At 38.4% G+C, this 12,047-nt stretch overlaps 1 protein-coding gene across 1 annotated transcript; it reads right to left on the reverse strand.

Annotated features, from left to right (window-relative positions):
- Nucleotides 1-1,261: 1,261 nt before the first annotated feature.
- Nucleotides 1,262-9,003, reverse strand: LOC105060597 (E3 ubiquitin-protein ligase RSL1). The gene is made up of 3 exons (XM_010944384.4): nucleotides 8,028-9,003; nucleotides 6,602-7,356; nucleotides 1,262-1,875 (listed from the first exon to the last, which is right to left on the reverse strand). The coding sequence occupies exons 1-3, from the start codon at nucleotides 8,424-8,426 to the stop codon at nucleotides 1,494-1,496; spliced, it is 1,536 nt and encodes a 511-aa protein (XP_010942686.1). The 5' UTR covers nucleotides 8,427-9,003; the 3' UTR covers nucleotides 1,262-1,493.
- Nucleotides 9,004-12,047: the final 3,044 nt, after the last annotated feature.

Below are 12,047 nucleotides of genomic sequence, written 5' to 3' on the forward strand. Positions count from 1 at the left end.
AGCTTGATCATGTTCATTCCTATCAATATTGTTGTATAGCTTTTGAACATCATCAACCAAATTAGACTAAATTGATGCTTGAAAGATATTCGCCATGACATGTAGCACACTTTTCTGCATGGGTTGCAATAGTTGAACCAATGATTGTTGAACCTGCCCAAACCAGGTGGTTCAGCTCATGCTGAATCGATGCCAAGTCAAAATTGTTCATGCTTTCGATTAGATTTTTTTCTTTTTTAATAATGTCCAATTCAGCTGAACAACTCTCCCCCCAATGGTTCAATACTTCAATGATTCCGGAGTCTTCCTCCCCACCTCTCCCCCTACTCCTCCCTCCTCTTCCCCTTTTTGTTTCTTTCTACAGGTTTTCCCCAGAGTTTCAAGGGTCGGCCATGGTGCAAGAGGAAGCGAAGAACATGGTGTCGGCAAAAGCAGTGAGTGTTGTGGCATTCAAGCAACAACTAGTGATGCTAGTAATGAAGTTGGATGAGGTAGAATAATTCTATAAGAGAACGTTCTGACAGTGAAGCTAAAGCAGATGAACCACCCCAAGTAGGAGATCGAGCAAGCCTTGATGCCAAGCTCAAGACCCATCTTCCTCCTCGCTCTCCTCCAGCTCTCCCCATTTTGATATGCCTCAAAGTGGCATAATAAGAACCATACTGTACCAAACCGGTCATTAATCGATACAACCACCAATGCCAGTTCAACAAACCTGGAGTTGAACACTCAGTCTAGCTCAAGCATCTGACCATATTTGTAGTTTCATTCTTGTTTGCTGATATCCATCGACAAGTACAACAAAACATGCGTGGCAGCTACAAATCCACCATCATAAGCATTTGTCCCCATGCAGATCTAGGATGTCCCTTGTTCAACATGTTATTCCACCCTCCTATTTAATTTTGCAAAAATTTTAGAGAGCCAACACTGACTGGTGATTCAAATGAGCATGAACCTCCATTTTTTTCATCCTTAGACGATAAGTAATAAAGATGTCTTATCTCTAGTCACATAGCTTGCCCACCAACACTCTTTACATATGGGAATGGCTAGAATGCCCGAGTCATGCATATCAATATCAATGCCCTCCACAAGTTCCTCCAAGTAACCCCTCTTCGGAGCATGACTCCTTTTCATATAAAGAGAACCCATGTTCTTGTTTGCCAAGGAATTGCCACACATCCCTGTTAGTATTTAGTAAAACTGTTGAAAGCAATCACTTAACCTGTATCAACTCGAGAATTCCATGCCACCAAAGTTTAAGAGAGTATAAGAACATTATATATTTTTACAAATAGAATCATCATTATGAAGATTCTACTTATCAACATTAAAGTAGATACAGAAAGAACCATAGCTTATGGTGAAGCAGACTATAGATGGGGGCAACAGAGGGTAATAGTGCTTGCACATCCTTTTGTAAACCATGTAAAGAAAAATGCCAGCAACTTATTACAAAAATTTAATATGCATTCCGTGCTGGATTGTGTTCACTGGATAAAATCTTCATGGTAGCTATCACTAATCACCGAGACAAACCTCTCAAGCCATGGTAGCTGGTGGAGGTCTTTCATGGCGTCAATGTATGTGTCTGAACAACGAGGTGGTGACTGGCAAGGTTGGTGGTCACTTAGGCTGAATCCTCCTGCAAGGAACCTTTGAATCAGAGCCAGCTGTGCTCTTTCTTGTTCTGAGTAACCTTCAATGGCCATTGCCTGAGTATCAAAAGAATCCCAAGCCCACATTTCTGATTCCTGATTTGACAGTGAAATGGAGGATTCGATGCTCTGCTCATCCCAAAATACACATTGACAAGTCTGAATTCCATCCCTGTATTCAGCACCACAGGAGTAGCAGAATTCATGCCCACACCTGTCAATTAAGAAAACAAATGCACCCTTTGTAAGAGCCTAGTTGAAGTGATGATATATATATCACATGCAAAAAGAACAGAAAGGAAAAGCTCCAACACTCAGCAATGGAAATTAATAAAGAAAAGAAGTTAGATAACATGCTGAACCAACAGCAATTCCGCTTTGCCAGATAACTTTCGATTGGAGCAAACAAGAAAACCATGAAAAAGCTGGTCTGGGTAGTTTTAGAATGACTTGGTTTCATCAGATATGGGCGACCACGGCAGACACATGAAAAAGGAGGCTGAGATAAATCCTCAAGGTTTCAAAATTCAAAGAGCTTAACAACTGGATACGCATAAATAAGAAATTTCATCAGCAGGAACTACATCACAAAAGAGCAGCAAAAAAAGACCTCTTTATTGCATACTCTAGAAGAATAATTTTAACATTCCTTTTAAAAACTGTTCTATAATCCTCTTGGTTGTGCTTATGGACATCACAAAAGCATGTAAGAGGTATATAAAAGTTTATAAATTATTTTTCAATTTAATATTGTGCAGTGCCTTTAATTATGTTATATTACAAAGAGGACCCATGAAACAAGAAAACGAAAGCAAACATAAGGGAACTGAGATAGCCAGGTAGTAAAACTAACAAACAATCACAGGCAAAGCCAGGTGAAGTATTGATCCTCTAGACTGATATCAATATTGATATGTATGTTGTTATTAGAATTTGGCAAGCCTGTCATCCTTATCCTCTCAAGCTTAGCTTAGATAAAGAAAGTCTACATGATCCGACAGGCGCAGAATAACACTTTGTCTTTAAAAAAAATGTACATATAGACATACTTATTTGTCTCAAGCTCATCATTATTATGCTATTAAAAAATTTTGAAAAAAAGGGAAAGGTTGGAAGAAAATAACATCTCTTCTTACAGCCACATCTGAAAAAAAGTAATCAGCTAGTTTCAGCCCCAGATATTGAACTGTATGTCACTCCTACATTCACCACAAATATGTCTATGTGCACCATGCATGCCTGGTGTGCGGTTTATGTCATCCCTTTCATATAGGTATCTCGCATTTATGATAGAACAAAAACAATGAACAGGTGCCTGTGAAGTACAAATATAAAGATCCTTCGTGATAGCTGATGGACAAGACATGCATGTACCTCCTAAGACATGCTGAAGAGCAATGCTAATCGTACAAAAGGAATGGTCAAAGTAGTTTCACTAAGCCATTCAAATAATTCAAATATGAACAATTCATTATGGTTGTAGATATGGTCTTCAGTAACAAAGCTAATACTGAGTCAACAAGTAGCCTTTATTAGGAATGAAAAGCTTAGGAGGATTGTAAAATTGACTCATATAATAACTTAAGAGATTTGTTTGTTATGGTCATCTCTGCATCATGATATTTTGGCTAATTTCTATGAGTATTCTTCTGTCTTTTTTCCTTAGGGTCAATAAGGGAAAGAAAGGTTGAAGAATTGTTTTTGTTTCATGTATAACTTAGAGAGGTCAGTGATGACTTAATGAGGAAAAAAAATGAGGGGGCATGACTGACAACAAATTGCTAAAACATTACTACCATATTATGAGATGACCACTAATTTATAGATTGTTGCCTTCATTCCTTTGGCTGCGTCTAGACTCAATTTTTGGAACAGATAGAGAAGGACATGAAAAAAGAAGTGGCATATTAAGGAAATTCATATAATGTAGGCTAGCACTGCAAAAAAGACTAAGAAGACATGCTGATAACTTATGTAAGACATCATCAGACAAATGGTCTAGGTAGATTTACAATGACATTGCGACATTTCGAGTATGGTTTGTTGATTTAATTACTAGTTCTTATCTTCATCGCTATCATTGTTGTTTTGTATGGTCAAGCTGACCTAATCTGACTAGCTCTCTGGTTGGTTGATGGCTGCTAGCATGGATCCCGGAACCATCCTAAATTGTTTGTTTTGGGGCATGCTAAACTATACCGGCAGCGGATCAAGATGATTCCAGCATTCAAAACGAGACACCAATGAGGAGGGAGATAGGGAGAAGAGGAGGGGGGCGAGAGAGAGAGAGAGAGAGAGAGAGAGAGAGAGAGGAGGAAGAGGAGGGAGGGAGAGGGAGATACGACCTCTGAACGCTATCTCTCCCTCCCCCCTCTCCCTCTCCTTCCCTCCCCCAAACCCCCCCCGGCACTCAGCAGCATGGCAGCCTCCGATGGTCGTCTCTCTCTCTTCCTCTCCTTCCCTCCCCCCTTCTCTCTCTCTCTCTCGCCCTCTCCCATTCTCTCTCCAGCCTCTCTGTTGTGTCGATTTGCGTCTGATATGAAACGACATGAGGGCATACTGAATCTTACCGCTGGTCGACCATTCCGGAACCCGGTACCGGCACATTGAACCTTGGCTGCTAGCAAGTTTGTTGCTAGGATCCAACAAAATCAAAACCCCCACTAGTAAGTTCAAGATCCCAAAAAATGGTTGATAGAGAACCATCCATCAATAAGAGATCTAGATGCACTTGTGTTAGGCACAAATATAGAAATTATGAAATTTTATTTTATTTAGAAGTTAGAGAATTTTATTTTTATTTGGATTCTAAAATTTTATTTGGACTCTAAAATTTTATTTTTATATGGATTCTAATTAGTGTTTTCAGATGTTTATATAAACCAATTGCTACAATAATTGAGAACATAATTTGCATGATTGAGAATACAGAATATTGAGTTGATCTTCTCTCCCCCCTTCTTATTCTTCTCTCTCTCTTTCTTTCTCTCTCTCTCTCTCTCTCTCTCTCTTCTCTTCTATCCTACATCAAGGGCAAGAGAGAAAATGCCTTATGCCATTCTTATGAGACGATGCCACTTCAAATGTCTTGGTTCCCTAATAAAAACACCTATATTACAAACAATCCACACCCCCCAGCCTCGAGGCATTGGCTTCGCTCAAGAATCAATTGTAGCAGAGGAAAGAAAAAGTGGGCGAGATTAAATGTAGAGATGGGAAGCCACTCACACATGCTGTAGCATATCACTAATAACAGGAGATGAGACCATGAAGCTATTATAGATAGGCGAGAGGAGACAAGAAGTGGGAAATAGAACATTATATGAAAGAGAGGCATCTAACTCCACTCATGCCAATCCAATAGTAAAGATGTTCTTCCTGCAAAGAGAAATATGTACATACACCTGTCTACACAATCAAAGTTTTCCTCTGCAATGCCCATTGATACAAGTGTTATCTTTAGCATAACTGTGTCATGGACTCATCAAAATAGAAAAGGATGGGCACACTAACAAAACAAAAAATTGACCCAGCCCTTTACGGTAAATACCCAAAATGGATCATGACTAAAGAATATAATCTGTTCAAGAAAGCAAAAGGTTTTAACAGAAAATGCATCTCAATTATCAATATAAACCAACATATTTTTTTCCATGTTTTCATTTGGTCACAACTTCATTAGGATGCATTTGCATATAGTAACCAGGGAAAAATGGATCAGCGTAGAACCTAATACTTATTTTAAGATGAAGATGCTGCTACTTGGGACATGAATGCCATACACACGAAAAAAAGGGGATATTAGTTGGTGACTGAATACAACATTGGTATTAGTTGGTGATATCAACATTAGGGCTATGCACATGAGAATGCCATACTCGCAAGAAACCTAAAGGTCTTCTTCTAGTTCTTAGGACAGGAGGAAGCATGTCAAAATTGGGGCAAGGGAGGGATTCAAACCTAGGTCACTGGAATCCAACACCCAATAACTTTACCAACTAAATAGTGATTGGGGCAAGATGAATACAATTTCCCCAAATAAATTCACCTTCTTTTCCTTTTTATCTACTCTTTCTAAGTCCAAGGGAATCTTGGAGTTTGCTACCAAATAGCATGAGCTTCCATCATGTGACTAATCTTTCCAACAGATCTCCCAGGCTTCGTGGCAAGCCTCTCTTACCAATCCATAGAAGATTAACATCAGATGTCAGTCACCTTCTAGAACTTTGCTATTGCATATAGCCAACTCCATCAACATGCATATTTGGACATAATCTTCCACCATAGTTAAACTGGTTGAAATCTCATCTTTGTAGAAGCTAGACATCTTTAATGTGAAATTTGTCCAAAAACGATGGCATAAATATGGGCATTCTTGATTTCCCACTTCAGATATTATTTGAACCTAAAGTATTGAAGGAAGTTCAATCAAGATGTTTTATTAACTAATAAATCCAGATCTACGGATATCGAACAGAACATAATATAACGATGGATCCAGTTCAGAAGGATAATCGTAAGTTATGTACTCTTGAACTTGAGAGGGTTTCAAGTAGAAAAATTCAAAACTTATGGGATCATTCTTTTTGTAAGTTTGTTTATATATCTTATTCATACAGGCAACAAATTGAACCTGTATATGTTGCAACCAAAAATATATTAACTATATTCCTTCGATAACCAATGTAACCTCAATATCTGTAGAAGTTACATGGTGTAAGTAGATGTGTTGCATTGTATTGTTAGGACTGCAGGCAGAAAGTAAACTGTCAAAACCACAAAAGGTTTTATAGCAGTCCCACATGAATTGGTGCAATGGATGAGTCACAAATCACAACAAGCAACCAAATAGAAAAATTAAGTATTAAAAATCTAATCATTAAAAAGAAAAAAGTAAGCTTGAATTTTGTAGAGTTAACATAAGGCATAGTTGACAATACCAGCAGGTCATGTGGTAGCACCCTTGTGTGAGCTCAATCATTCGCCTGCACTGCTGACAACGTCTCCACCTATTATTTTGTGCCAACCGATGCAAAGTGATATCCCCTGGATCTCTCTCCTCTTCAGGTAGGTTTTGAAACTCCTGACATGTCATCAAGGAATGCCACGGCACACCACAACTGATGCAGATATTTCTGTGACACTCTGGGCACTCAATGCAATTGAAGTCAGACTGACTCGAAGAGCTTGCTCGAGAGGATAAATGCTGGCTAGCATTAAGTAGCACCGAGCAATTTGGATAGGGGCAATAGATTCTCTCTACATTGAGCACATCAGCTTCCATTGCGACTCTCTGGAATAAATCATAACTAGTAACTGGAAGAAAAGACCTGCACTCTCTGCTTGAGATATAATGCCTGCACCTTGCTTGTGGGCACCTAATAGGAACTTGTAAAGTCTGTAATTTGCTTTCTATATACATAATCATGCAATCAGAACAAAATTTGTGGGAACAGTTCATCTTTATCATCTGCAAACTTTTCTTCTCCTCACAACAGATAAAACAATTATCAATTGACCCATCAGAAGTTAAGGGGGTGATGCCAACTGCTTCTTGGGCCAAGTGTAATGGCTTCTCAACTTCAAAGCTAGAAACCAGTGTTAAATCAAAGTCTTCTAGTTTATCAGCAAGTTCCAGAATCCTGTGCCCCAAGGCTACCAAAAGTGGGTCTTCAAGTATTTCTGTTTCTGCAATCTGTTGTATTAAATTAAATAATCAATGTCATGAATCCCTCTGAAGCTTAAAGAGATTTAAACACAATGGTATTCACAAATATCTGGTGATAATAAGCAATCAGAAAAATAAAAGCCATAACAGAAGCACAACAATATCACATAAAGCAGTAGTAGCGTTCTGCCAGAGAGCTACACCAAGATGCAGAGTCACAGAAAGTTTGATGATGGAGAGTATAAAAGCGCTGAACAGAAAGATCTGGAGATCATATCAATAAACAAAATAAATTGATGTCCCACAAAAAAAAAAAATCACGTGGAACAAGGGCGATGTTAAAAAAAAACCACAAATACAATCTGAATATGTATATAATAATTCGATTACAAACTTGTAGCTTAAAAAGTCAATACTTGCATCAACCAACAAGAATATGCAATATAAGACCATATTCCAGACTATAAGAAACGCTAGTGCTGAATGGAAGATACAAACCAAGGCCATAGCCTCATCATAAAATGACAATAAAAATGATTCAAGATCAATTATATTATGGGAAACTAACACAGCTTAGCTAAGGAAGAAACTGTTGTGATACCAGTATTTCGATTTAATATCAACTACAGCTTAGCCAAGGAAGAAACTGTTGTGATACCAGTATTTCGATTTAATATCAACTACAGCCAAAAGCTTACCTGATAATACAGGCTTTCCGAATCTGTGAACGCATAGATCTTCCGAACGCCATTCTGTTGAGCCACCAAAAGACCATCCAATAAAGCTAAGTGCTCTGCCACTAATTCTTCCACATAGAAATCTAGCTTTTTCTGCACTTTAAGTATGGGAACCCCAGCAGATCTTTCCATAACCACTCCAATTCCAGAAACCCTAGAGCCGACACCACTGGCCTTGGAGATCGATACACCCTTAAAAAACATTCTCAAAGAGAATTCATCAAGTTCTTCCTTAGCCCCTTCAGCTAAAGATTCCTCCGTGTCTTGCCACTCCTCATCTTCGGTACAACAGCTGCGGAATTCTTCTTCTGCATCAGAATTATCAATAGGTCCATCCTCAAAACGGTTTAGAGTCTCCATTTTCCAAACCTTTTTAAAATCCAAAGAGCAATTTTCCTTTTTGGGATTAGAAACGGATTATATGGAAGCCCATCCTACCAAATTAGAAGTTTTAAGAGGCTGAATAAAGAAGTCATGCAACTGATCCAGCTCTACCACTATCTATGAACTACTAGAGGACTGGTGGCCCAGAATCCAAGGATTTGCAGGGCTTCTTATGTATGAAAGAGGATTTTAATCCGTCAAACTCCTTCCAAATGAAAAATATCAAACAAATCCAGAAACGCACTCAGATCCTCCAAGCACCTGTAAAACTTCCCCAAATCCCCAAAACCGCTTCCCTCCCAAACTTTTTAATCAGAACCTCGAATTCGAAACAACAAAACTTTTTCTTTCACTGTTTTTCAGGGCTTGCGTATCCTTGTACCTCTCTAAACAAGCATCCTATTGATTAATCAAAAAAACTTCCCATTGATACCCCCAATCTCCCCCACAACCCCCAATTCCCGCGATTCCAAAACAGCAAATGCATTCTAAATCAGGAATGGCAAATCAAAATAAGTCCAAAATAACCAACAAAGGAATCAAAAACTTTTCCTTTTCCAAACTCAGCACCTCAAAAAAAACCCACCCAACAAATAACTCCTTCCCCCTCCGGTCAAAAAAAGCCAAAAGAATGGCTTTTTGAGCCCCAAAAACCGATGAAAAACAGCGAAGAGAGGGACCAAAACCCCCGCAATCCGCCCCCCATCGCAATTTCGATTGCTCCCTTTCTCCCTCCTCCCGGAATCGAATAGAAATCGATCTCAAAGGTGGAAGAATAAAGAAAGCCCTAGCGAGGCATCTGACAAAAAGTAGGCATTTTTATTCCCCCGGTCGCCTATCGAAAGAGGGGAAGCCTCCTGAAAACGGATCGGGGTTGTATCTTTTGCACGAAAGAAGGATTGGCCTTCCTTCTTTCGAATCCACCGTTGGATGACTAACGGCACATCCATCACAGCGATGAGACCTCTCCTGCACAGCTCTCAAAGTGAACGGTGGATGATCCAACTGTATGCGCGCGAAATAAGGTGAATCCTTCTTTCTAGCGAAAGCTACACTCCTGCCCCAGATTCGAAGAAAAAGAAAATAATACTAATAAAAGCATGGCAGGTTAGACAGCCTAATCATTCCTCCCAGGCGTGGAAAATAATAGCTTCCAGTGGGTGGTTACCGCGGGGGTCCACCACGACACCGCCCATAGCTGCCGTCGGTTCGCTCTACCACCACGTCATGGTGGCCGTGAGATTCGTTCCTTTGGAGACCTAACTTCACACCTACCGGTGTACATGATATTTTTTTTTTTTATAGACCGGTCTTATGATAGCCATCCAAGAATACATTGATTATTTTTTTTTAGGTGGAATCCTCGGTGATACAATTTTTACACTGCAAAATATAGTCTTCAAAATAGATATTATTAATATATATTATTCGATCCCAATAATATTTAGATATACGATAATAAATTATTATCTGAGATAAATATTCTTTCATATTATATCGATCTCTCTCATGTTACATCGATCTATGGCCGATCAGTCTCTTCAATATTATTTACTAATCGACTTAATGCAGAACTACTAGTAAGCGAAATACTCATCTCAGTTTGCTTCCGATCCCCTTCATTTTACTTCGATTGTCGATCTATCCGATTGTCGACACCAAAGATATGATGTCCAGTTCAAATAGTTACTGATATCAGCTATCCCATATCAATCTGTTACCGACATGCCACCACGTCTATGGATGATTATCTGACAGCTATCATCTAGCTCAGTCATAACTGTCTTTCAGTTGTATTCCAGCTCATTTATCATGCGGACAGTCGCATCATGATTTTTACATAGCTGGCCATTCTGTTACAACAACTTAATAGCTTAACAGATCTCCAATGACTTAGCAGATCTCTAACGGTCTAATAGCCTAACAGATCTCTAACATATATCTAACGGTCTAACAATCTTTTCTTAAGATCTAAGCAAGCTCCCTCTTTATAAAAGAGGACAAAGTGCTTTTCGAAAGATAAGTCAAGTCTGAACTCACATAGATAAAACTTTACTAAGTTCCTCACTAAAAAAAATCAGAGTTCTCTCTATTTTTCTTCACTATAAAACTCTCACTTTTTGCTTTCTATTTTTTAATTTCTACTATTTGTTCTCAAGATCCTAACTGACTTAAGCATTGGAGGATCCTAAACCAGAGGGTATCTCATGGTTTTGGGATTTTTTTTGTAGGTTTTGCTCGCAGTTCACGTCAGTGCAACTCTCAGCTCTCCAACTCGGTTCATTGTCGACCTCATCTCTGAAGCCTTATAGTAACATATTGGCGCTAGAAGAAGGGCATTACCCTCAATGGACTATGAGGCTCCTTTTGCCTAAACACTGCTCTATGGGAGTACACAGACATGGTCTGTGGAGTACACAAATTCTTCATTCACCGGAAAGCTATGTTGTGGTGTAGAAAAAAGAGCATCATTAGTCCTACATTGGTTGGAGTCAAAGAAGAATCTTGCTTATATAGGAAGGGACCATCCTTCCCATATGAGGCACCTTTTAAGGGGTAAAATCGTAAGACCTAAAAATGATCCATATAGAATCCGGACTATGGGCCGTAGACCAAAGTAAACAATACCCCACGTGCCGAGCCATGAGTCCTTGACCGCAACATTGACATTAGAAGAAGGGGATCACCCTCCGTGGACTGTGGGGCTTCTTCTGTCTAAACATCATTCTGTGGGAGTACATAGACATGGTCTATGTAGTATATAGATTCCCTCTTGAGGGTGCTATGTTGAGCCATGAGCTCTTGACTGCGACAAATATTATATCATTCATTAGCCTTTGACTGCAACAAATATTATATCGTCTATAGTAAACTAGACAAAAATTCTCATTTGATGTTTCAAATTAAAAGCAGCTCCCCACTTGAGTTTAAATTAAAAGTAGCTCCCAATTCCAAACATAAATTAAAAATAACTCTCCATTTCTAACTGAAATGACCGTTATACCCTTATACCCTCATACGGCTATACAACAAGACAGTATTATTTTACAATAACGTAGTACTGATTTATAATAAGACAGTACTATCTTCTAATATCGCAGTATTATTTTATGATACATAATGTAGTATTGATTTATAATAAAACAAGACTGTTTTCTAACATCGCAGTGTTGTTTTATAATATGGCAGTACTGTTTTATAATAAAATCATACTGTTTTATAATAGTGTTACATTACAATAAGGCAGTACTGTTTTATAATAAGGTAGTACTGTATTATAACGAGGAAGTACTATTTTATAATATTTTTACATCATAATAAGATAGTATTATTTTATACTAAGACAGTATTACTTTATAATAAGACAGTACTATTTTCTAATATCACAGTATTGTTTTAGTGTTGATTTATAACTGTAGAGGCAATTTGATCATTTATGCCAATTGGAGAGCTGCTTTTAAGTAAAACTCAACTGGGGAGTTACTTTTAAGTTTTAACTCAAACGAAGAATTTTTGCTAGTTTACCCTATCGTCTATCTTGAAAATAGATTGCACTTCTTTATTACGGCAATAAGTCTTCTTATACTGCACTAATGG

This window comes from Elaeis guineensis, chromosome 2 (assembly GCF_000442705.2).
Source record: "Elaeis guineensis isolate ETL-2024a chromosome 2, EG11, whole genome shotgun sequence".
In the NCBI taxonomy this organism is placed as follows: domain Eukaryota; kingdom Viridiplantae; phylum Streptophyta; class Magnoliopsida; order Arecales; family Arecaceae; genus Elaeis; species Elaeis guineensis.

What these genes read in the sequence shown, in the direction of transcription:
- LOC105060597 (XM_010944384.4), bottom strand. Translation starts at nt 8,426, where the DNA reads ATGGAGACTCTAAACCGTTTTGAGGATGGACCTATTGATAATTCTGAT. An exon ending in CGGAAAGCCTGTATTATCAG is followed by an intron (nt 7,357 to 8,027) that starts GTAAGCTTTTGG and finishes TTAATACAACAG; the next exon opens with ATTGCAGAAACAGAAATACT. An exon ending in TGCTACCACATGACCTGCTG is followed by an intron (nt 1,876 to 6,601) that starts GTATTGTCAACT and finishes CTTAATTGACAG; the next exon opens with GTGTGGGCATGAATTCTGCT.